At 40.4% G+C, this 27,275-nt stretch overlaps 1 protein-coding gene across 1 annotated transcript; it reads right to left on the bottom strand.

Annotated features, from left to right (window-relative positions):
• Window positions 1–311: 311 nt before the first annotated feature.
• CDNF (cerebral dopamine neurotrophic factor) lies at window positions 312–27,195 on the bottom strand. The gene is made up of 4 exons (XM_053572245.1): window positions 26,982–27,195; window positions 21,172–21,299; window positions 19,933–20,074; window positions 312–2,543 (listed from the first exon to the last, which is right to left on the bottom strand). Exons 1-4 carry the CDS (start codon window positions 27,148–27,150, stop codon window positions 2,365–2,367), a joined length of 618 nt encoding a protein of 205 aa, XP_053428220.1. The 5' UTR covers window positions 27,151–27,195; the 3' UTR covers window positions 312–2,364.
• Window positions 27,196–27,275: the final 80 nt, after the last annotated feature.

The following is a 27,275-nucleotide window of genomic DNA, read 5'->3' as shown; positions in this document are numbered from 1 at the left end:
ACTCAGGAGGCAGAGGCAAGAGAATCACATGAGCCCAAGAGTTTGAGGTTTTCTGTGAGCTATGACACCATAGCACTCTACTGAGGGTGACAAAGTGAGACTCTGTCTCAAAAAAAAAAGAAAAGAAAAGAAAAATAAATCTGAAGCCTTAGCTCAGACCCACCAAATCAGAACTCACATTTCAACAAGATTTCTGGGTGATTTGGATGTACAATTCAAGAAGTTCCTATTACCTAGATTTTCCTGAAAAAATGACACGGAAAGATGACCCAATTTTGAGTTCAAACATACTATTTTCAAACAACACATTTCTTGATAGGTTCAAAATGCAAAGAGTAAAACAAATACAAAAGTTAGGAGTTTTTTAGAAAGTAACTTTGGACTTTTAAAAAATATAATTCAAAATAAAGTAGGTGTTTTACACACCACAATCAAGCTGCTAAAATCCAGAAACATAATCAATTTTGGCCATTCATCACACCAAACATTTTTTATTCTCATTTTTCAGTTACATATAAATATAGACATTTCTCCTTAGGATTCATGAATTCTCTGACAATTTCGGTTACATCTCAACTGTCCAGCTGAAAATCCGAGTGAAAACGATACCGTCAGGGTATATGTTCAGTCTAGAAAATCTCTCTTCCACTCCCAAAAGGACTCCAGGCAGAAAATGTAATTCTTCGAATGAACACGGTATTTTGAATCAATTACTTTTAGTTAATTTTCATAATTTTTCAACAGCAGTTTTTTCAGAAAATTTATATACAATAAAATGCTCAGATCTGAACTGTACTACCAGATGAGTTTAACCATCACCTTTGCCCATGTAACCACAACCCCAATCAAGCTGTAGGACATTTCAATCACTCCAGAAAGTTCCAAGGAAATGTTTTACAGTCATTTCTCCCCACCATCTACCATGTAGAGGCAACCACTTCTAACTTGGGTTTCATACCCTATATGGCCACAGAATAGAACCAAAAATGACTTTACAATTTTATTTTTATTTATGTTTTAATTTTTATTGTATTTTTAATCTCACTCTGTCACCCTGGGTAGAGTGCCGTGGCGTTATAGTTCACAGCAACCTCAAACTCCTGGGCTCAGCGATCCTCTTGTCTCAGCTTCCCTGAGTAGCTGGGACTACAGGCATGCTATGTCCCGCTACTTCTAGTTTTAGAAGACTCAGGGTCCCTTTGCTCAGGCTAGTCTCAAACTCCTGAGCTAAAGTGCTCCACCTGCCTCCGCCTACCAGAGTGCTAGGAGATTATAGGCATGAGCCACCATGTCTGGCCAGATTTTACAGTTTTACAGCTGATAAAATAGCATTAAGAACCATAAAAAATCATGTTGTCTGCACGTGCTCTTAATAGGTTTTAATGCTTTCTCAAAAGTTTAATATGTGACCCGACAGAATGAAAAAAAGATCTTGACCTTGGTTTAATTAGCAATACAAGTGTGGCTACAATCTGCCAAAACATTGGGCATACTTAGGTGGACTCTGGATCTATTCTCTTTAAGTAGGTTTCCTTCAAATGGGAATAGTATTTCCTATAGTCCTGCCTAGCCATTTCTGATCCCAAAGAGAGCTAAAATGTAGAATGATTTGCGGATGAAAAGAAAAACTTTACTTTTTAAAGAAATGTTTTGATTATGTTAGGTAATTATTGGAGGTTAAAATCGTACATTAGATGAGGGAATCGATTTCTTTTGTCCTAGTCAAACATGTTTAAAAATCGCGAGCAGGCTAGACGCCCATAGCTCAGTGGTTAGGGCACCAGTCATATACACCTAGGTTGGTGGGTTCGAACCCAGCTGGGGCCTGCTACAACAATGACAACATCATCAAAAAAATAGCCAGGCGTTGTGGTGGGTGCCTGTAGCTACTTGGGAGGCTGAGGCAAGAGAATCACTTAAGCCCAAGAATTTTTGAGGTTGCTGTGAGCTGTGACGCTACAGCACTCTACCCAGGGCCACAGCTTGAGACTCTGTCTTAAAATAAAATAAAATGAAATAAAAATCGCGAGCAGAGAGTCACCTTTGTGCATCCTCTTCCCTCTTGGAACCAACTGACTTCATCAATTTTCAACAGTTCATTTTTCCCAGTTTTAGGAGACAGGCAATGGTAACCTGCATAGGCCTTCCAAGAAAAGCAGGAGAAACGTACTTGTAGGGTTTGGAGTGCTGCCAATGTAAGGCATCAGTACTATTAGTAGTTTTACTCATAAACACATAAAGTAACACAATTCTGAGGTATAATATTGGCATAAAAAAGCATGAGACCAAATGCTGCGCAGTTCCTGGTTGTTGTCACTGAACATGTCCGTTTCCTGGACATTTTTCGGTGTGCCGGGTTCCAGGTCAGAGTTCTGTTTTGGGGTGCGTGGCTGCGTGCTTGGGGGCCAGTTCTCTGATCAGATCAACGTAGTCGGTTTTCTCCGCGCAGGCTCTGCACTCTTCCCCCCAGCGACTGAGGATCTGCTTCAGCTCTGCCACTCTCATCTTCCACAGGTCGACTGCTGCCAAGTCCAAGTTCTTCTCTAAATGCCGAAAAGGAGAAGCACAATTAAAAAAAAAAAAAACAAGGCTGGGCGCGGTGGCTCACGCCTGGAATCCCAGCACTCGGGGAAGCCGAGGTGGTGGATCACTGCAGCTCACGGCTTCCATACCAGCCTGAGCCAGAGCGAGACCTCATCTCAAAAAAAAAAAGAAAGAAAAGAAATAGCCAGACGTTGTGGTGGGCACCTGTAGTCCCAGCTACTTGGGAGGCTGAGGCAAAAGTGTCGCTTAAGCCCAAGAGTTTGAGATTGCTGTGAGCTGTGACACAAGAGCAGTCTACTGAGGGTGACTGTCTCAAATAAATAAATAAAATAAACCCCCCCAAACCCTCCATGGAACACTTACAGGTGGTGTTGCTCATCTTGGTGCTGAGTACCTTATCCAAATCAGAGTAAAAAAATTCCATTTTCCATGGACACCAAGACATACCTAAGGAAAACAAACCACAGTGGCTCTTCACGTCATAGGGTTTCATATCCACAGGTTTCGTATCCATGGGTTCCTCATCAGGAGGGACTCGAATAAGCACTGATGCGGAATTAATAAAATGTGGTATATGCATACTATGGAGTCCTCGGCCATAAAAAAAATGGCAATCTTTTATCTTTTGTGCCAACCTGGATGGAACTGGAAACCACACAAGAATGGAGAAACAAACCATGTACTCAATACCAAATTGGAACTAATTAATCAACACTTAACTGCATATGGGAGTAAATCTCAATGAAAATGAAGAGGGGGAGGGCAGAGGAAGGGATGGGTAAATTCACACCTGTGGGGTACAGTGCCCACTATCTGGTGAAGGGCACACTTATAACTTTAACTCCATCTGTACAGAAACAAAGTATGAAAATAAGCGTATTTCATAAACTTATGAAATGAATATGTATTTCATATTATTCTGAAAAAATATTTTAGAACAAAGTTTCCCCCAAGAAGGATTCGGGAAATAAATAAAAATAACAATACAGCAATTTAAAAATATATAAATAAAAATAGTATAGTATAACAACTATTAACATAGCATTTACACTGCACAGGCCTTATAAGAAATTTAGAAGTGAGTTAAAGTATATGAGAGGATGTGCAAAGGATTTTAGTATCCAAATGCAGTCCTAGACCAGCACCCCCTTGGTACTCAGGGACAAATACAAAGCTATATACAAAGAGCTATATACAAAGCTATTGAAATAATTTGTGTTTTTACCTGTCTTTCTGTCCAAGAGATCATCCTTGCATCAAAACAAGGTAATAAACTGGGCACAGTGAGTCTGGGGAAATAAGACTCCAGGCATCTCTGCTCTGGCTGGTGGGATCTGCCTATAATCATCCCTTTGAGGATACAGGGAGTCAGCAAGGGACTTCTGGACCCCAAGAGGTGGACAAAAACAGTGGAAAACAGGCAAGTGGTTGCGTGTGTTTGATCAACCTAATCCCACTGGCAACCGTAAGTACAAGCACCAGTGAGACTGCAAACCGGAAAGGCCTTACCTGTGAACTGTTTCAGTGTTTCTGGACTTGGCACTCAGTTGAACTGTCTTGGGGAGAGCTTGAGCAGAAGTGTGGAGAACTTTGGGCATTGTCTAGGGCCCCAGACTGAGCCGCTGAGCCGGATGGAGCTAATAGTGTTCGGCTATGGTCTGCAAGGAGCCATTGTGAGAGAACTGCCCCAGCAAGCTCTTCCCTCAGGGTCACAGAGCAAGGATCAGCAGGAGCTAGTAACCTAGTGACTGAGCAGCCAAAAGGCAGGGATTGAGCTGCCTTACAGCCTTAACCCTCAGAGGCAGAGTGAGACCGGTTTTGGCAAACTGGAGCCTCAGGCTGTAGCCCTGGATAGAGTGTCCTGGCATCACAGCTCATAGCAACCTCAAACTCCTGGGCTTGGCACCACCCAGACCTCCATAAGAGATGTGCCACAACCCCCAACTTGCCACTCATGCCCGCTGGGCCTCCACATGCCCTGACCAGGAACTGCGGGAGCTGCACAACCCTGCGTCCTCCCTCGTGCACCTTCCCTGCCTCCACACCATCCCGCTAGTCTGGCCAGGGACTCTGGTAGCTGCGTGCCCTCCGGAGCACTCCCTGCCTCTGTGCAGAGCCCTTCTCCTGGCCAGAGACGGCTGGAGCCTTGGGCTCTCCGTGCCAAAGTCACTGGGCACCAGGCACTCCCAGAACCGTGCGCACCACCTCCCGCCATGTTCCTGGATTTGAGTGTGTCACACGCCGGAGCTGCTTCAACAACCGGAACTCCCTGGCTGGGGCAGCCCCAGAGGAACTACACAGGGTCACTCCCTACAAAGATCCAGCAACAATAGAGTGATCCCGCTGGGGTCTAATCTTGAAGAGACGCCTCCCCAACTCTGAGGACGGCCAGAGGCAACGGAGAAAGACAATCATGAGACGAAATCAACAGAAAAACTCTGGCAATATGAATAATCAGAGTAGATCAACTCCTCCAAGGATCAATGGGGCAGACACAGCACAAGATCCCATGCACAAACAAATAGCTGAGATGTCAGAAATCAAATTCAGAATCTGGATAGCAAATAAAATTGAATCAGAATTCCAAGCAGTAACCCAAACGATATCTCAAGAATTCAACCAATTCAATGACCAAATGACCAAAGATTTTGACACATTGAGACAAGAAGTTGCAGCCCTCAAAGATCTGAGAAACACAGTAGAATCCCTCAGTAACAGAATGGAGCAAGCAAAAGAAAGGATTTCTGACATTGAAGACAAAGCTTTTGAGTGCTCCCAAACTCTCAAAGAGGAAGAAAAATGGAGGATAAAAACAGATCACTCTCTCAGAGAGCTCTGGGATAATTTGAAAAAAACCAATATTCGTCTTATAGGGATCCCTGAGTCAACGAAGTGGCTTCACAAGGCACAGAGTCTCTTCTCCATGAGATTATGAAGGAGAACTTTCCAGACATGCCAAGAGATTCTGAAATTCAGATAGCAGACACTTTCAGAACTCCAGCACGACTCAACGCAAATAAGACATCCCCTAGACACATCATAATCAATTTCACTAAAGTTTATATGAAGGAGAAAATTCTGAAAGCTGCCAGATGAAAGAAAACCATCACCTACAAGGGCAAGAATATTAGAATAACTGCAGATCTCTCTGCTGAAACCTATCAAGCTAGAAGAGGATGGTCATCGACTTTTAATCTCGTAAAACAAAATAACTTTCAACCCAGGATCCTGTACCCAGTTAAACTGAGTTCATTTATGATGGAGAAATTAAATACTTCAATGACAATCACATGTTGAAGAAATTTGCCATAACTAAACCAGCTCTCCAGGATATTCTCAGACCTATCCTCCATAAAGAGCAGTGTAATCCTCCACCACAAAAGTAAACCCACCCAGAAAATTTTGATCAAATTCCAACTTCCACAGCCGCAAAAGGATTAAAAATGTCCACCGGACTCTCAAAAGGCTTATCAATATTCTCAATTAATGTGAAAGGTTTAAATTGTCCTCTAAAGAGGCACAGGTTGGCTGACTGGATACAAAAACTCAAGCCAGATATCTACTGCATACAAGAATCACGTCTTACATTAAAAGACAAATATAGACTCAAGGTGAAGGGATGGTCATCTATACTCCAGGAAAATGGAAAGCAGAAAAAAGAAGGCGTTGCAATCCTATTCGCAGAAGCAATAGGCTTTAAACCAACCGAAATAAGGAAGGATAATGATGGACACTTCATATTTGTTAAAGTAATACTCAATATGAGATTTCAATTATTAATATTTATGCACCCAACCAGTATGCACCTCAATTTATAAGAGAAACTCTAACAGACATGAGCAACTCGATTTCCTCCAGTTCCATAGTAGTTGGAGATTTTAACACCCCTTTAGCAGTGCTGGATAGATCCTCCTAAAAGAAGCTAAGCAAAGAAATTTTAGATTTAAACTTAACCATTCAACATCTGGACTTAACAGACATCTACAGAACACTTCATCCCCAAAAAACCGAATACACATTCTTCTCATCAGCCCATGGAACATACTCCAAAATCGACCACATCCTACGCCACAAATCTAACCTCAGCAAATTTAAAAAAATAGAAATTATTCCTTGCATCTTCTCAGACCATCATGGAATAAAAGTTGAGCTCAATTAACAACAGGAACCTGCATACCCATACAAAAACATGGAAGCTAAACAACCTTATGCTGAAGGATAGATGGGTTATAGACGAGATTGAGAAGGAAATCACCAAATTTTTGGAACAAAACAACAATGAAGACACGAGTTATCAGAATCTCTGGGATACTGCAAAGGCAGTCCTAAGAGGGAAATTTATAGTTCTGCAAGCCTTCCTGAAGAAAATGGAAGAGAAGAAGTTAATAACTTAATGGGACATCTCAAGCAACTGGAGAAGGAAGAACGCTCCAATCCCAAACCCAGCAGAAGAAAACAAATAACCAAAATCAGAGCAGAATTAAATGAAATTGAAAACAAAAGAATTATACAACAGATCAATAAATCCAAAAGTTGGTTTTTTGAAAAGATCAATAAAATAGATAAACCTAACCAGGAAAAAAAAAAAAGAATAAAATCTCTAATTTCATCAATCAGAAATGCTACCGATGAAATAACAACAGACCCCTCAGAAATTCAAAAAAACCCTTAATGAATACTACACGAAACTCTACTCTCACAAATATGAAAATCTGAAAGAAATCGACCAATACCTGAAAGTACGCCATCTAACAAGACTTAGCCAGAATGAAGTGGAAATGTTGAACAGGCCTATATCAAGTTCTGAAATAGCATCAACTATACAAAATCTCCCTAAAAAGAAAAGCTCAGGACCAGATGGCTTTACGTCAGAATTCTACCAAACCTTTAAAAAAGAACTAGTACCTATATTACTAAACCTCTTCCAAAATATAGAAAAAGAAGGAATATTACCCAACACATTCTACAAAGCAAACATCACCTTGATCCCGAAACCAGGGAAAGACCCAACAAGAAAAGAAAATTATAGACCAATATCACTAATGAATATTGATGCTAAAATACTCAGTAAGATCCTAACAAACAGAATCCAACAACACATCAAAAAAATTATACACCACGACCAAGTGGGATTTATCCCAGGGTCTCAAGGCTGGTTCAATATACATAAATCTATAAATGTAATTCAGCACATAAACAAACTAAAAAATAAGGACCGTATGATTCTTTCAATTGATGCAGAAAAAGCTTTTGATAATATCCAGCATCCCTTCATGATCAGAGCACTTAAGAAAATTGGTATGGAAGGGACATTTCTTAAACTAATAGAGGCCATCTACAGCAAACCCACAGCCAATATCATATTGAATGGAGTTAAACTGAAATCATTTCCACTTAGATCAGGAACCAGGCAAGGTTGCCCATTGTCTCCATTGCTCTTTAACATTGTAATGGAAGTTTCAGCCATTGCAATTAGGGAAGAAAAGGCGGTCAAGGGTATCCACATAGGGTCAGAAGAGATCAAACTTTCATTCTTCGCAGATGATATGATCGTATATCTGGAAAACACTAGGGATTCTACTACAAAACTTTTAGAAGTGATCAAGGAATACAGCAATGTCTCAGGCTACAAAATCAACACCTATAAATCTGTAGCCTTTATATATACCAACAATAACCAAGCCAAAAACACAGTCAAGGACTCTATTCCTTTCACAGTAGTGCCAAAGAAGATGAAATATTTGGGAGTATACCTAACAAAGGACGTGAAAGATCTCTACAAAGAGAACTATGAAACTAAGAAAAGAAATAGCTGAAGATGTTAACACATGGAAAAACATACTATGCTCATGGCTGGGAAGAAGCAACATTGTTAAAATGTCTATACTACCCAAAGCAATATATAATTTTAATGCAATTCCTATTAAAGCTCCATTGTCATATTTTAAAGATCTTGAAAAAATAATACTTCATTTTATATGGAATCAGAAAAAAACCTCGAATAGCCAAAACATTACTGAGCAATAAAAACAAAGCAGGAGGAATCACGCTACCAGACCTGAGACTGTACTATAAATCCACAGTGATCAAAACAGCATGGTGTTGGCACAAAAACAGAGAAGTAGATGTCTGGAACAGAATAGAGAATCAAGAGATGAATCCAGCTACTTACCGCTTTTTGATCTTTGACAAGCCAATTAAAAACATTCAGTGGGGGGCGGCGCCTGTGGCTCAGTGAGCAGGGCGCCGGCCCCATATGCCAAGGGTGGAGGGTTCAAACCCAGCCCCGGCCAAACTGCAACAAAAAAATAGCTGGCCATTGTGGCAGGCGCCTGTAGTCCCAGCTACTCGGGAGGCTGAGGCAGGAGAATCGCCTAAGCCCAGGAGTTGGAGGTTGCTGTGAGCTGTGTGATGCCACGGCACTCTACCAAGGGCAATAAAGTGAAACTCTGTCTCTACAAAAAAAAAAAAAAAAAAAACATTCAGTGGGGAAAAGATTCCCTATTTAACAAATGGTGCTGGGTGAACTGGCTGGCAACCTGTAGAAGATTGAAACTGGACCCACATCTTTCACCATTAACTAAGATAGACTCTCACTGGATAAAAGATTTAAACTTAAGACATGAAATTATAAAAATACTTGAAGAAAGTGCAGGGAAAACTCTTGAAGGAATCAGCCTGGGTGAATATTTTATGAGGAGGACTCCGCTGGCAATTGAAGCAGTATCAAAAATACACTACTTGGACCTGATCAAATTAAAAAGCTTCTGCACAGCCAAGAACATAGTAAGTAAAGCAAGCAGACAACCCTCAGAATGGGAGAAAATATTTGCAGGTTATATCTCCGATAAAGGTCTAATAACCAGAATCCACAGAGAACTCAAATGTATTAGCAAGAAAAGAACACGTGATCCCATCTCAGGGTGGGCAAGGGACTTGAAGAGGAACTTCTCTAAAGAAGACAGATGCACGATCTACAAACACATGAAAAAAACTCATCATCCTTAATCATCGGAGAAATGCAAATCAAAACTACTTTGAGATATCACCTAACACCAGTAAGAGTAGCCCACATAACAAAATCCCAAAACCAGAGATGTTGGCGTGGTTGTGGAGAAAAGGGCACACTTCTACACTGCTGGTGGGAATGCACACTAATACGTTCCTTCTGGAAGGATTTTTGGAGAATACTTACAGACCTGCCATTCGATCCTATAATTCCTTTACTAGGTTTATATCCAGAAGACCCAAAATCACAATATAACAAAGACATCTGTACCAGAATGTTTATTGCAGCCCAATTCATAATTGCTAAGTCATGGAAGAAGCCCAAGTGCCCATCGACCCATGAATGGACTAGCAAATTGTGGTACATGTATACCATGGAATATTATGCAGCCTTAAAGAAAAATGGAGACTTTACCTCTTTTCTGTTTACATGGATGGAGCTGGAACATATTCTTCTTAGCAAAGTATCTCAGGAATGGAAGAAAAAGTATCCAATGTACTCAGCCCTACTATGAAGCTAAAATGTGGCTTTCACATGAAGGCTATAGCCCAACTATGGCACAAGACCATGGGGAAGGAGCCAAGGAAGGGGAAGGGAGTGGGGAGGTTAGGTTAGAGGGAGGGTAATGCGTGGGGCCACACCTGTGGTGCATCTTGGAATGGGTACAGGCGAAACTTACTAAAGTCAGAATACAAATGTCTACATACAATAACTAGGAAAATACCATGAAGGCTGCGTTGAACAGTTTGATGGGAATGTTTCAGATTATATATGAAACCAGCACATTGTACCCCTTGATTGCACTAATGTACACAGCTATGATTTAATAATAATTAAACAACAACAACAAAAGGTAACAAGAAAGAAAGCCGTAAAAGGCAGTCAGTGCCTTTGGGATGGCCTTGTTTGTGGCTAAATGAAAGCCCTAACCATAATTAACCAGCCAAGTTCTGGTTTACTTTTTCTACAAAGATATGGGTTTCCTTAAGGCAAAAAGGTTACAAAGCACTATCAAATTTTAAAGGAAAATGTAAAGAAACCCAAACACGTGAACAAAGCATTCTCATTGACCCTTAATTGTTTTGGATCTCTGTTTAAACTCACTTGATGCCCTTCCCCAGCAGGATGACTAAATTATCAAGCATTCATTTACCGCCCTTGGTATACCCCACTTCTCCAATGCTAGCGCTTCAGTGCTATCCAACGAGGCTCCCTCCTACAATTCTTGCCAATAATACTTGTAATCAACATCTAACTCCACTAGCAACATTACTGTTTCCTTGTTCACAGATTATGTGCAGAAAAAACCAAGAACTTGGCTACCTCTCCATTGCCAAGCCCAATATAGAAAAAAACAGCTCATCTGTAATATACTACTACTAATAATTTATCTATCAGAAAGGGTTAAACTTCTCTTTCTTTTTTTTTTTTTTGTAGAGACAGAGTCTCACTTTATGGCCCTCAGTAGAGTGCTGTGGCATCACACAGCTCACAGCAACCTCCAACTCATGAGCTTAGGCGATTCTCCTGCCTCAGCCTCCTGAGTAGCTGGGACTACAGGCGCCTGCCACAACGCCCGGCTATTTTTTGGTTGCAGTTTGGCCGGGGCTGGGTTTGAACCCGCCACCCTCGGTATATGAGGCCGGTGCCCTGCTCACTGAGCCACAGGCGCTGCCCTAAACTTCTCTTTCAAAGCAAAGTCTTCTTTGCCCCTTGACCTTTCAAAGCAAAGTCTTCTTTGCCCCTTGACCGCCTGCCTGGTGATTGTTTTGAACAGAAATGCAACATTTAAGTTTACTTATTAAACCAGTAGTAGCAGCCCAGGACTTTCTCCCTTTAAAAACTCTCCCTTTTTTTCCAAAGTAATAGAGCGTAACATTTAAAGACATTAAAAAGTAATAGTTGTCAAGTGATTTATCAAAAATTTCTAATTAAGTGCATTTTAATTTAAAGCCTTTTTTTAATTTGGAGGGTGAGCTATACACAGTACTCCAAAGAACCCTTACATTTCTAAAGTGATTCCTCATACTTTTAAATAACAAAGCAAGCAAACAAAAACCACCTTTCAGGTCAAAAACCAAATGACACCTTCCTGATTGAAAACATACTCCAACTTTGTACTTACCTGATTTGTTAATCTCAGGGCTGACAACAAAATACCTTTAAATGCAGAAACTTTGACAGCCCAAATTATGAATATCCCGCAGCACAAAGGCCCCTTATTCAAGCTCATCTTTCTTGCAATAATAAGCTATGGATAATTTAAAACTATTGATCTACTCAAGAAGCTGAAGGAGAAAAATTCTTCTGTGCAAGTGCCTGTTGTTTGAGTCCTAGAGAACTTGGCATCTGGCATTAATTTTAAAAGGGGGAAACCCTCTGTGATGTCCTAAAACTAAAAAAAAAAAAAAAACCACACATACAAAAAGTAAAACTAGCTCACAGCTCCCCAAGGGCCTCTAGTGGCCTGTGTTGCCAAAACATTAAGGATTCATTTCTTCTTAATACCTGATTAGTTTTCTATTAAGGAACCCTGTTAAGATCCCTTGCATATAAGAGAAGTCATTCAAAATAAATTTGTTGAATGAATAAATCTGCATAGGTTTGTCCCTTTTGTGAATATTGTTTATGTGGACTCAGTGATTTCTGCCTCTGCTTCATTACTTTTGAAGCCAATAAAAAGATAACTACACCCATAATAATCACCCTGGGAGTTAGGTCTTGGGCTTGGCAAATTGAGAAATAGATTGTCTTTGGTAAGTTCCAACCTTAACACCTATTTAAAGCTTGCTATGTAGCTATGATGCATAGGTATATTACACAGCTATGTTGGCAAATAAGACTATGAAAACTTAAGAGTTGGATGCTAACCAGATTGTTCACTGCAGCTCAATTCATAATTGCCAAGTCGTGGAAGACGCCCAAGTGCCCACTGACCCATGAATGGATTAATAAATTGTGGTATATGTATACCATGGAATACTATGCAGCAGTAAAAAAAAATGGAGACTTTACCTCTTTTATGTTTACATGGATGGAGCTGGAAAATATTCTTCTTAGTAAAGTATCTCAGGAATGGAAAAAAAGGTATCCAATGTACTCAGTACTACTGTGAAACCAATTTATAATCACTCACACTTGCATATGAAAAATGAAACACAACTTTAGCCTGGGATGAAGGAGGGAAGGGGAGGGAAGGAGAGGGAATGGGGTGGAAGGGAAAGTAGGAGATAGTAGGGGGACCACACCTATGGAGCACATTGCAAGTACAAGTTGCATCTATCATGTGTAGAACACAAATGTCCTAATGCTATAATTGGGTAAATGAGGTGAAAGCTATGTTGATTAGATGATGTAAGCACTCCAATTTGTACAAAGAATCGACACATTGAAAATGGCATAAATGTATTTATGATCTATGCACAAAAGACTTAATAAAAAAAAAGAGTTGGGAGATTAAAGATGGCAACCGAGTAACAGCCTCCCTGCAACTAGGAACAGCGAGTCTGGGGAGACAAGACTCCAGGCATCTCTGGCCGGTGGGATCTGCCTATAATCATCCCTTTGAGGATACAGGGATCCAGCAAGGGACTTCTGGACCCCAAGAGGTGGACAAAAACAGTGGAAAACTGGCAAGTGGTTGCGTGTGTTCAATAGACCTAATCACGCCAGCAACTGTAAGTACAAGCAGCAGTGAGACTGCAAACCGGAAAGGCCTTACCTGTGAACTGTTTCGGTATTCTTGGACTTGGCACTCAGTTGAACTGCCTTGGGGAGAGCTTAAGCAGGAGTGGGGAGAGCTTAAGCAGGAGTGTGGAGAACTTTGGGCATTGTCTGGGGCCCCAGACTGAGCCACTGAGCTGGGTGCAGGAAGCCATTGTGAAAGAACTGCCCTGGCAAGCTCCGCACTCAGGGTCTCAGAGCAAGGATTGGGCGGGTCAAAGTAACCTACTGACTGTGCAGCCTAAAGGCGGGGACTGAGCTGCCTTACAGCCTTAATCCTTAGGGGCAGAGTGAGATAGTTTTGGCGCACTGGAGCCTTGGGCTATTGCCCTGGGTAGAGTGCCATGACATCACAGCTCATAGCAACCTCAAACTCCTGGGCTTGGCACTGCCCAGACCTCCATAAGAGCTGTGCAGCGACCCCTGACCGATGACATGCACCCACTGGGCCTCCACATTCCCTGACCAGGAACTGCAGGAGCCACGCAACCCTGTGTCCTCCCTCCTGTGCCCTCCCAGCTTCCACACTAGCCCGTTCATCTGGACAGGGACTCTGGTAGCTGCGTGCCCTTTGGAGCCCTCCCTGCCTCTGCACAGAGCTCTTCTCCTGGCCAGAGACTGTTGGAGCCTTGGGCTCTCTGTGCCAAAGTCACTGGGCACCTGGCACTCCGAGAACCGTGAGCACCACCCCCAGCCCTGTTGCTGGATCCGGGTGCGTCACAAACCAGAGCTGCTTCCACAACCAGAACTCCCTAGCTAGAGCAGCCCCAGAGGAACTACACAGGGTCACTCCCTACAAAGATCCAGCAACAATAGAGTGATCCCGCTGGGGTCTAATCTTGGAGAGACACCTCCCCAACTCTGAGGACGGATAGAGGCAACGGTGAAAAACAATCATGAGGCGAAATCAATAGAAAAACTCTGGCAATATGAATAATCAGAGTAGATCAACTCCCCCAAGGATCAATGGGGCAGAAACAACACAAGATCCCATGCACAAACAAATAGCTGAGATGTCAGAAATTGAATTCAGGATCTGGATAGCAAATAAGATCGAATTAGAATTCCAAAAGTTATCTCAAGAATTCAACAGATTCAAAGACCAAATGACCAAAGATTTCGACACATTGAGACAAGAAGTTGCAGCCCTCAAAGATCTGAGAAACACAGTAGAATCCCTCAGTAACAGAATGGAGCAAGCAGAAGAAAGGATTTCTGACATTGAAGACAAAGCTTTCGAATGCTCCCAAACCCTCAAAGAAGAAGAGAAATGGAGACCAAAAACAGACCACTCTCTCAGAGAGCTCTGGGATAATTTGAAAAAAACTAATATTTGTCTTATAGGGATCCCCGAAAGTGACAAAGTGGCTTCACAAGGCACAGAGTCTCTTCTCCATTAAGATTATGAAGAACTTTCCAGACATGCCAAGAGATTCCGAAATTCAGATAGCAGACAGTTTCAGAACTCCAGCACGACTCAACCAAATAAGACATCCCCCAGACACATCATAATCAATTTCACTAAAGTTTATATGAAGGAGAAAATTCTGAAAGCTGCCAGATGAAAGAAAACCATTACCCTACAAGGGGAAGAACATCAGAATAACTGCAGATCTCTCTGCTGAAACCTTTCAAGCTAGAAGAGGATGGTCATCGACTTTTAATCTCCTAAAACAAAATAACTTTCAACCCAGGATCCTGTACCCAGCTAAACTGAGCTTCATTTATGACGGAGAAATTAAATACTTCAACGACATTCACATGTTGAAGAAATTTGCCATAACTAAACCATATCCTCCATAGAGACCAGCATAACTCTCCACCACAAAAGTAAACTCACCCAAAAAATTTTTTATCAAATTCCAACTTCCACAGCCGCAAAAGGATTAAAAATGTCCACCGGTCTCTCGAAAGGCTTATCAATATTCTCAATTAATGTGAATGGTTTAAACTGTCCTCTAAAGAGGCATAGGTTGGCTGACTGGATACAAAAACTCAAGCCAGGTATCTGCTACATCCAAGAATCGCATCTTACATTAAAAGACAGATATAGACTCAAGGTGAAGGGATGGTCATCTATACTCCAGGCAAATGGAAAGCAGAAAAAAGCAGGCGTTGTAATCCTGTTCGCAGATGCAATAGGCTTTAAACCAACCAAAATAATTAAGGATAAGAATGGACACTTCATATTTGTTAAAGGTAATACTCAACATGATGTGACCTCAATTATTAATATTTATGCAACCAACCACAGCGCATCTCAATTTATAAGAGAAACTCTAACAGACATGAGCAACTCGATTTCCTCCACTTCCATAGTAGTTGGAGATTTTAACACCCCTTTAGCAGTGCTGGAGAGACCCTCCAAAACGAAGCTAAGCAAAGAAATTTTAGATTTAAACTCAACCATTCAACATCTGGACTTAACAGACATCTACAGAACATTTCATCCCAAAAAAACTGAATACACATTCTTCTCATCAGCACATGGAACATACTCCAAAATCGACCACATCCTAGGCCACAAATCTAACCTCAGCAAATTTAAAAAAATAGAAATTATTCCTTGCATCTTCTCAGACCATCATGGAATAAAAGTTGAACTCAATAATAACAGGAACCTGCATACCCATATAAAAACATGGAAGCTAAACAACCTTATGCTGAAGGATACATGGGTTATAGACGAGATTAAGAAGGAAATCACCATATTTTTGGAACAAAACAACAATCAAGACACAAATTACCAGAACCTCTGGGATACTGCAAAGGCAGTCCTAAGAGGGAAATTTATAGCTCTGCAAGCCTTCCTCAAGAAAACGGAAAGAGAGGAAGTCAACAACTTAATGGAACATCTTAAGCAACTGGAGAAAGAAGAACACTTCAACCCCAAACGCAGCAGAAGAAAAGAAATAACCAAAATCAGAGCAGAATTAAATGAAATTGAAAACAAAAGAATTATACAACAGATCAATAAATCCAAAAGTTGGTTTTTTGAAAAGATCAATAAAATAGATAAACCTTTGGCCAACCTAACCAGGAAAAAAAAGAGTAAAATCTCTGATTTCATCAATCAGAAATGGTAGTGATGAAATAACAACAGATCCCTCAGAAATTCAAAAAATCCTTAACGAATACTACAAGAAACTCTACTCTCACAAATATGAAAATCTGCAAGAAATCGACCAGTACCTGGAAGCACGCCACCTACCAAGACTTAGCCAGAACGAAGTGGAAATGTTGAACAGGCCTATATCAAGTTCTGAAATAGCATCAACTATACAAAATCTCCCTAAAAAGAAAAGCCCAGGACCAGATGGCTTTACAGCAGAATTCTACCAAACATTTAAAGAAGAACTAGTACCTATACTACTAAACCTCTTCCAAAATATAGAAAAAGAAGGAATATTACCCAGCACATTCTACGAAGCAAACATCACCTTGATCCCGAAACCAGGGAAAGACCCAACAAGAAAAGAAAATTAAAGACCAATATCACTAATGAATATAGATGCTAAAATACTCAATAAGATCCTAACAAACAGAATCCAACAACACATCAAAAAAATTACATACCATGACCAAGTCAGATTTATCCCAGGGTCTCAAGGCTGGTTCAATATACATAAATCTATAAATGTAATTCAGCACATAAACAAACTAAAAAATAAGGACCGTATGATTCTTTCAATTGATGCAGAAAAAGCTTTTATAATATCCAGCATCCCTTCATGATCAGAGCACTTAAGAAAATTAGTATAGAAGGGACATTTCTTAAACTAATAGAGGCCATCTACAGCAAACCCACAGCCAATATCGTATTGAATGGAGTTAAATTGAAATCATTTCCACTTAGATCAGGAACCAGGCAAGGTTGCCCATTGTCTCCATTGCTCTTTAACATTGTAATGGAAGTTTTAGCCATTGCAATTAGGGAAGAAAAGGCGGTCAAGGGTATCCACATAGGGTCAGAAGAGATCAAACTTTCATTCTTCGCAGATGATATGATCGTATATCTGGAAAACACTAGGGATTCTACTACAAAATTTTTAGAAGTGATCAAGGAATATAGTAATGTCTCAGGCTACAAAATCAACACCCATAAATCTGTAGCCTTTATATATACCAACAATAACCAAGCCGAACAAACAGTCAAGGACTCTATTCCTTTCACAGTAGTGCCAAAGAAGATGAAATATTTCAGAGTATACCTAACAAAGGACGTGAAAGATCTCTACAAAGAGAACTATGAAACCCTAAGGAAATAAATAGCCAAAGATGTTAACAGATGGAAAAACATACCATGCTCATGGCTGGGAAGAATCAACATTTTTAAAATGTCCATACTACTCAAAGCAATATATAACTTTAATGCAATTCCTATTAAAGCTCCATTGTCATATTTTAAAGATCTTGAAAAAATACTTCATTTTATATGGAATCAGAAAAAACCTTGAATAGCCAAAACATTACTGAGCAATAAAAACAAAGCAGGAGGAATCACGCTACCAGACCTAAGACTGTACTATAAATCCATAGTGATCAAAACAGCATGGTACTGGCACAAAAGCAGAGAAGTAGATGTCTGGAACAGAATAGAGAACCAAGAGATGGATCTAGCTACTTACCGTTATTTGATCTTTGACAAGCCAATTAAAAACATTCAGTGGGGAAAAGATTCCCTTTTTAACAAATGGTGCTGGGTGAACTGGCTGGCAACCTGATGAAGATTGAAACTGGACCCACATCTTTCACCATTAACTAAGATAGACTCTCACTGGATAAAAGATTTAAACTTAAGACATGAAACTATAAAAATATTTGAAGAAAGTGCAGGGAAAACTCTTGAAGGAATCGGCCTGGGTGAATATTTTATGAGGACTCCCCAGAATTGAAGCAGTATCAAAAATACACTACTGGGACCTGATCAAACTAAAAAGCTTCTGAACAGCCAAGAACGTAGTAAGTAAAGCAAGCAGACAGCCCTCAGAATGGGAGAAAATATTTGCAGGTTATACCTCCGATAAAGGTCTAATAACCAGAATCCACAGAGAACTCAAATGTACTAACAAGAAAAGAACATGTGACCCCATCTCAGGGTGGGCAAGGGACTTGAAGAGAAACTTCTCTAAAGAAGACTGACGCAAGATCTACAAACACATGAAAAAAAGCTCATCATCCTTAATCATCAGAGAAATGCAAATCAGAACTACTCTGAGATATCTCCTAACCCCAGTAAGAGTGGCCCACATAACAAAATCCCAAAACCAGAAATGTTGGTGTGGATGTGGAGGAAAGGGCACACTTCTACACTGCTGGTGGGAATGCCCACTAATACGTTCCTTCTGGAAGGATGTTTGGAGAATACTTACAGACCTAAAAATAGACCTGCCATTCGATCCTATAATTCCTTTACTAGGTTTATATCCAGAAGACCAAAAGTCACAATATAACAAAGACAGCTGTACCAGAATGTTTATTGCAGCCCAATTCATAATTGCTAAGTCATGGAAGAAGCCCAAGTGCCCATCGACCCACGAATAGACTAGCAAATTGTGATACATGTATACCATGGAATATTATGCAGCCTTAGAGAAAGATGGAGACTTTACCTCTTTCATGTTTACATGGATGGAGCTGAAACATGTTCTTCTTAGCAAAGTATCTCAGGAATGGAAGAAAAAGTATCCAATGTACTCGGCCCTACTATGAAGCTAAATTATAGCTTTCACATGAAGACTATAACCCAACTATAGCACAAGACTATGGGGAAAGGGCCAAGGAAGGGGAAGGGAGGGGGGAGGTTTTGGTGGAGGGAGGGTAAGGGGTGGGGCCACATCTATGGTGCATCTTAGAATGGGTACAGGCGATTGCACTAATGTACACAGCTATGATTTAACAATAACAAAAAAAAGGAGAAAAAAAAAAGTTGGATGCTAATTACTTAGGTTATTTTTTATTTTTTTTTTAGGTTATTTAAATGACTGTCTCCTGGTAGAATTTTAGGTTCAAGGACAGGGTGAGGGAGGAATTCCCCATCCTTGTATCACACCTCCTCAATCTATCCCAAAGTCTGGCCCAGACTAGTTCTAGCCATCTGAAATTTACAAGGCCAAGGATAAGAGTTTGAAATAGAACATCTCCTTCCTTTCCTTGCTCTTTATTTTAGGCACCTTCTGATAAGCTATTCATCAGGCAAAACCTGATTTCATGTGAATAACCTATTTCCTAAAATCTAAAGTTGGCAGAATGGTGGATGTGAGGAAGAAAGATGCAATCACGTTTAAAACTTCACAGGCCTTGCATCATCTTTGAATAGACACAACTTTTGTCTTACTAGGTTACCAAGAGCTAAATCACCAAGAGTAGCTGCTGTCTTTATACTTCAAATTTTCCTTGCTTTATTATGCTATGAATTTCAAATTTGTAGTTTTGGGTTGGCAGCATTGACCTAAGGCTGATTATGTCAGTCCTATTATTCATTTCTCTTTCCTCGAAGAAACTCAATGGCATTAGGCACCATTCATCAGCCCAGCAACCTAACCGGTGAGTGGAGAATTCTTCTTCTAACACTGACTCTTCAGAAACTGTGGTGCTGAGTGCAGAGGTTTGGCAATCCACTGACGTCCTGGGAAGAACCCCAGCCTCTGGCGTACCATATTTCAGCTCACAGATCTGGCTGTCCATCTTCTTCAGCTTGTCACAGATCTTCACGGCAGGCATATGCACACTCATGGGGCGTGTGACCTCACTTAGGATTTTCGTGGCTGCATCTTTTGTGGCTCCTAGATAATAGCACTGAAGGAAAAGGAAGAGGAGTTGGCGTCCCAGAAAATGAACACAGCAAGACACAAAGCCATGGAGAAGCGAGAAAGAGGTCAACCTAGTTATGGTCCCGTTATTAAATTTTAACCCGAGGAAACAGGTGACTCTGTTCTCGTGATCATACTAATTAGCAGCACCCTGCTGTGCACGTGGTGTCAAGAGACAACTAGGATAGCCACACTTACTGTTTTCTCTGCACCAGGTGTAGCTCCAGTGCTTTCAAGGTATTAACTTATTTACATCACACAACAATCCTGTGATGTAAGTGCTGTTATTATCCCCAATTTCTACCCAACCCCACTGAAGGTCACCTGGCTAACAAGCAGAAGAGACAGAATTATAAAATCCAGCATTTGGGCTCTTTTCCATCATACAATACTGCTTTTCAAACTCCCGAACTTAAGAATTTTATATTTAAAGATGTAAAACTTAATGTTACAAAGAAATGATGTAAATTTCACAACATGTCCATGGTGAACAATCAACGATGCAGATTTAACTGACAAATTCAACACCATGATGGTTTTAGGCAAAAAGGGACCAGCCTGAAATTGTCTAAAGTGGTGTAGAACTGTATATTGAAACAAGCCCTATGTGTATACCCAGGAAACACCATATAAATTGCCTAATAACAAAACAGAAATAGATCATTTGTTATGTATAAATACTAAAAATGTTTGGATAGATTTGACTAATTGTTTCAGTGACAAATGGAAATTCTACCCACTCTTAACTCAGGATAGTAAATTCTCATCAGGAATTCAGTTATATGATTTCAGTTCAGAAAATGTAGAAAAGGTTGCCCATGGTGTACTTAGAAAATACACGGTCCCATATGCCGGAGGTGGCAGGTTCAAACCCAGCCCCGGCCAAAAACCACACACACAAAAAAGAAAATACAAGAAAACTAGGTACATTCTGGATGAAAATATTCAGACTACATTTCACTGGAAAACGATTTCTGCTTGCTGAAATCTAAAATGAAGTAGAAGGACATCAAGTGCAAGATGAAAAATGAAACTGTTTTATTCAAACACACGGGAAAAATGAAAGGTGAAAATGTACCATACCAGGCGGTTTTCTTTTCCTTTGGCATCCAAACAAAAGCTGATCAATTCTTTCTCTATGATGTCCAGTGAAAAGTTAATTCCTCTGTCTATTAAGGAGTTGTAGAATCGGTTCAAGAATTCTTTACATACTAGAAGGAACACAGAGACAGGTCGGTACGCACAACTTCACCACCACCACACCTGTGTTTATGACCCATTCACCACATAATAAAAGTAGGCATGGGGCGGCGCCTGTGGCTCAAAGGAGTAGGGCACCGGCCCCATATGCCGGAGGTGGCGGGTTCAAACCTAGCCCCAGCCAGAAACCGCAAAAAAAAAAAAAAAAAAAAATAGTAGGCATGGGTCAATGTACCCTGACAATGGATTCAAACCCCAAGAATGGTTTCAGGCCTGTTGCTGCTTAACAAAAGCTTATTAAATCAATTAATCAATCAACCTGGGGAATCAAGTTCCACCTAAAATGAGAACTTTGCCACAAAATTGAGTTAACCTTAAAAGAAAAAATTTCCAAAGGATGTGCTCTTGAGATAGCTTAGTTTTAAGCACGGAGTAAAACCTGAATGATTATCTTGAAGAAAGCATCCGGTAGTTCACATATGCCTTCCCATTCCATCATCATGACCCTTAAGTGAAGCCCCAATTAGAACAACTGTATTCAGCCCCCACGTCCAGAGCCAGTGGAGGAGATAGAGCCAAGAAGACAGTCATGAAAGATGGAATCTTGGTGCGCTGGACACCTCGCCTTTGGGTGAGATACACCTGATTACAGTATAAATCCTGAAATTGATTTTTATCAAAAAGCATGCTATAAATACATAAAATGGGAAATTGCTGTGGAGGAGGTGTATGCAAGTGGACACAACAGAACTAAAGTTTCATTTTCCATAGTAGAAAGGTAATAAACATCTAAAAGTGGAAAATCAAGAAACAGCATGTTAAGCCATTGGTTTAGGTGAGTAAAGAGTGTATCACATGCAAACTAATTTATGGCTTTCATATGAAAGCTATAACCCAGTTATAACCTAAGAATATGGGGAAGGGGGAGAGGGAGGGGGAGGGGAGGATGGGTGGAGGGAGGGTGATTGGTGGGATCACACCTACGGTGCATCTTATAAGGGTACATGTGAAACTTACTAAATGTAGAATATAAATGTCTTAACACAGTAAGTAAGAAAATGCCAGGAAGGCTACATTAACCAGTATGATGAAAATATGCCAAATGGTCTATAAAACCAGTATATGGTGCCCCATGATTGCATTAATGTACACAGCTATGATTTAATAGTAAATTAAAAAAAGAAGAAAAAGAAAAAAAATAAATAGAAAGATAGAAACAAACAAAAAAAAGAGTGTATCACATGAAATAACTTAAATATTTGGAAGCAGCTGCCCAAGGAAGCAAAGGAGAGGGCTCTAACATTTTCCAAATAGACACAGAAAAATATTTATATTTTAAATGTATTAAGTACGTGTGACTTTTGATTTTTAAAAAGTTATTGGAAAACTGTTAATAAAAAGGTAGCAGAACCACATCTCTAAATAAAAAGGGGAGGCAAAGACTTTGAAAATTATAAGAAAGCACTATGAAAATTATATTTTAATGAATGAAAAAACAGGTAATGTGGAAAATATCCTAAAAATCCTAACAAACAAAAATACACTCAAACAGAAATAAAAAGCTAAACATAACCTAAATTGAAGCAGTAATTAAAAATTTGCTAGAAAAAAGAGGGCCTTGTTAAAAAAATCATAATCAAATAAGCAACAGAGCTGATGTGATGATGGCTTAAAATTAGAAAAGCTACTAATATAATGTATTATATGGTAATCTCAATAGATACGTATTTTATAAAATCCGGTTTTCTTATTTAAAGCATGCGTACATACAAAATAATCCAAAAACACATTTATGAAAAACCAAAAGCAAATAAAAACCAAGAAATGTTTGAAGTAGTTTTGGCAGAGTACACCTAATTAGGTATCAATATTACTTCTTTCTTTTTTTGTTTTTTGAGAAAAGTTCTGTGTTGTTGCCTGGACTAGACCATAGTAGTTTCATCAGAGCTCACTGTAGCCTCAAACTGTAGGCTCAAGCAATTCTCCTGCCTCAGCTTCCCAAATAGCTACAGGCATGTGCCACCATACTCAACTGATTTTTTTTTTTTTTTTTTTAAAGAGATGGGATCTTGCCATGTTGTCCAGGCTGAACTGGAGCTCCTGGCTTCAATCCTTCCACCTTGGCCTCCCAAAATGCTGGAATTAAAAGTGTAGGCCACTGACTCCAGCCAATTCTGTATTTGAATTGCTGCTTATATAAGGACGAAGCTTTAAGGAGTAAGGTTCTGGTTCACCCACCCCATCATCAGCTCTCTACATTCTACTATTAAATCCACTCATTAAATTTCAATTTTTTACTTTTTTTTTTATTCCACAAGCTCTTTTTAGTTCTTTTTCAAATCCTCCAGGTCATTTCTTATTTCCTGCAGATCTTTTTAAACATGTCTTTTATGCCTTTAAACACACTAAAACAATTGTTTTATGATCTGTGTCTGTTAGTTCCAATATCTAAAGTCTTTAGGAGTATGTTTCTAGTTGCTATCGTTTCTACAGGTTGTTGCCCATGGTACTAATTTCCTTGTGTGCTTGCTTATGTTGTGCTGTGTCATGTTTAATAAGTCCCTGAAACTTATTTGGGAAGATTTTTTGAGACCTAAGATGAAGGTGCCTTATGTCCACAAAGGATTTGTGTCTGTACACCAGGGAGGTTTAGGGGCTACTAGCCAGAGACGTTTTAAAGTTATCAATAGTTTGAAGTTTTGGGACTCTTGATGTGAATTTTGGCTGAAAATACAAGGGAGGGACATTTTATGGTTATAATCCCTCAGAGATGTATTTTTTTTTTCTTTTTTCCACCCTGCTTGGTGTCCAGGCAAATTTCCTTATCCACCTAAATGGGTTAGGTATAGGGCATGTTCCACCTTATTCTGAGGGAGTGAACTTTTGGGAATCTCAGATTAAAAAGAGATTCCCACACTTAAAGCAAATCCTGGGCTTGACTATCCCCTCCACCCCCATCCTCACAATTCTCACCTTTACACTGACTGGCAAATTCACTCAAGACAAAATAACTCTAAGTTGTCTTTATGATTAGTATTCCTCAGCCAGCCCAGCGGGATTCTTTTAAAACAAAAGTCAGATGGTGCTACTTCATCTGAGCAAAAGCTTCTTGTGGTTTTCCATGTCACTCGGACTAGGAGTAATTACATGAATTCAGCCTAGAAAAAGTGCTACCTACCTTATGACTGAGAATCACTACAGACACCTTCGAAGTACTCTCCTTGGGAAGCTATGCACTGATGCCAGCGCCTAGTACATCCTTCAAAGTAACTTTGGAGCTCTTTTTCGGGAATGGCCATTAGAGCTGTCATCGTAAGAGGTCTGACAATGAAGTTCACGAACTTATCCTAGAAAAGATGCTTTGAAGGGTGGATTACTTGCTAGCACTGGTTCATAGCTTCCCAAGGGGAGTGCTTCGTGATATCTGGCAATCTATAATTATTTCAAATTTAAGTTTTTTAAGTAGTGCCATAACAATATAATCCTTTTAAAGAGATCTAGAAACATTTACATTTTTCCAGTAAGCCTCACATTACCTTACACAGGGCTCACAAACTTACATATCCACAGGTATCAGGACAATGAATGAGTTAAATAATTAAGAGTCTAAATTAAAAAAAAAAAAAAAAAACACAACTCAAGACCTGGGGAATACATGTTCTTTCTAAAAAGAACAGGAAGCTGGGCACAGTAGCTCACACCTGTAATCCTAGCACTTGTGGGGAGGCCAAGCGGGTGGATTGCCCGAATTTAGGAGTTCAAGACTAGCCTGAGCAAGCTTGAGAACCCGTCTCTTAAAAACTAGCTGGGTGTTGTGGCAGGCACCTGCAGTCCCAGCCTCTTGGGCAGTTAAGGCAAAAGGATCACTTGTGCCCAAGGGTTTGAGGTTGCTGTGAGCTATGATGCCACAGCACTCTACTGAGGGCAACAAAGCAAGAGTCTGTTTCCAAAAAAAATAAATAAATGAAATAAAATAAAAAGAACAGGAAAAGCCAATTCCTACTACATGGCCATATGCACCAGTCTTGCTGGGTCATCTGGTTTTTCAAAAGAAGCCAAGAAATCTAAATTTTTATATGAAATCTCCCAATTTTAAAATGTACCTGAATAATTTCTTTTTCAAAATACTGCAAACTTAACACATAAATAGTTCCAAGGCAGCTCACAAACCATCCCTTCTTTACTTTTGCTCTAGAACATATATATACTACAGCATTTAATCTTACACCTTGAGGAGAAACTAAGAAAGGCTTATAAACAGTAATAGAGCCATATCTAGAATCTAATTCTCTTTGTCTCAAAACCAGTATTTCCTTCCCTGGTGATTATACAGTCTCTTTACCTAGCAAATGAAATATAAACACAGGTTATTTCAGACATGCAAGTTAATAATCACAACATGCTGTAATAAATTTAGGAAAGATGGCATAAGCTTCACATTGAGTTAATCAAGATGCTGTCTCTTCTGAAACTTTTAGGTAAAAGCTCCAGAAATTAAATTACTGATGACTCCCATCTATGCCTCACAAATTTGACCTTAATTGTATAGGATACAATTGTATGGTATCTTTAAGCCAAATTATAACTTAGCTGAACAAGTAGCATGTTTAAAATACAGTAGAACCTCTATAAGTTGATCACCCAAGGGACTGTAACAAACTGGTCAACACACGGAGGTGGTCAACATAAGGAACTATGCCTACGCTACTTACATCTACATGCGGTGTATGTCTGGTCTATGAAAATTAGGTCAACTTAAGGAGGTGATCAGCTATAGAGGTTCTACTGTATTATGTAGCTATTTTAAATTTCTGGAGAAAAAAGTTTAATTATTGCAGGGCTGTTAGAAAGCTGGATTCCAATTACTAAGACTATAGTAAGACCATACTCACCCTATTCATTCAACATACTATATATCGTGAGCCTACAATTTCCTGTTCAGTAGGGATAATTTGTCAAATTAGGGGACACACATTTAAACTATTTTCAAGGAAAGATGGAGTGCTGCAGTAGTCCAAGAGGAAAGGCCAAACATAGCTATTTATCTTCTTTTCCCCAAACAGCTCTCTAAAGTGAAGTACACTGATTTTGCAAGAACAACAGCCGCAGAGCGAGAGGGCTAGGGAGACACAGATCCACGTGTTCTGCCTGCGGCCCACAGCTGAGACACTGGGAAAAACAAGAAAAGGAATGGTTCTTTCCTTTTCCTCTCCTAAGAAGTTAACGTCCTCCTTTGTAAAGCAGCTTTACAAATGTCTCCTATGTCCTCTGATGTAAGCCACCCCAACTCCGTGTCATGTTTTATTTTTCTTTTGAGAGTCACAAACTAGCTGGGACTTGAAAGACGTCTTCTGTGCAAGGAGAGGCAAGTCTCGCCGGTTAGAAGCAGCAGTTTGGCGCCAGGGTCAGCCGAATCTAGCAGCGTATGCACAAAGTCTAATCCAAATCGTAACCCCCCCTCCCCCCAGCTTTTATTGAGGCCGTTTAATAGTCACAGCAAAAACAGAAGGTGGCTTCGAGATGTCACCGGGCCCGGCTCCAGCTTTTTTGCCTAGGCTTTGTGGGCGATGTGAAACTAGGCACATTCCTGGGTGAGATGTTATTTATAGGCAGGGCCGGGAGCAGCCAAAGCAGACAACAGCTGCGCTGCCGCAACGTGCCGCCGCCATGCAAGCAGGTCTCACACGGCTCACCTTCGCAGTCTGCCCCCGGCTGCCCCCCGGCCTTGGCCTCCTGGCTCAGCGCGGGCACCGGGTTAGAGACCAAGAGCCCGGCACAAAAGGCCACCACTGCAACTGGGCTAGCGCACCTCACGCTGAGCCCGCACAACTCTGTTCGCCTCCGACACTCACGCCAACGCATGCTGCTACAGCTCCGCGAAAGAGGAAAAAACTGCTTGCAGTTGCTAGGACAAATGACGCCATTCAACCGAGAGCTTCCATTGGCTCTCACGAAGGGGCCACGGAAGGGGCGGGGTTTAGGCCACT

The sequence above is a fragment of the Nycticebus coucang genome, chromosome 20 (genome assembly GCF_027406575.1).
Source record: "Nycticebus coucang isolate mNycCou1 chromosome 20, mNycCou1.pri, whole genome shotgun sequence".
NCBI lineage: Eukaryota > Metazoa > Chordata > Mammalia > Primates > Lorisidae > Nycticebus > Nycticebus coucang.
The sequence above is the reverse complement of the archived record's forward strand: the minus strand, read 5'-3'. Positions and strand labels throughout refer to the sequence as shown.

Coding starts and splice junctions, on each gene's coding strand:
- CDNF (XM_053572245.1), bottom strand. CDS start 27,150: ATGCGTTGGCGTGAGTGTCGGAGGCGAACAGAGTTGTGCGGGCTCAGC. Junction 21,300..26,981: donor GCCGGGGGCAGACTGCGAAG/GTGAGCCGTGTG, acceptor TGTTCCTTCTAG/TATGTAAAGAATTCTTGAAC. Junction 2,544..19,932: donor GATCTGTGAGCTGAAATATG/GTACGCCAGAGG, acceptor TTCGGCATTTAG/AGAAGAACTTGGACTTGGCA.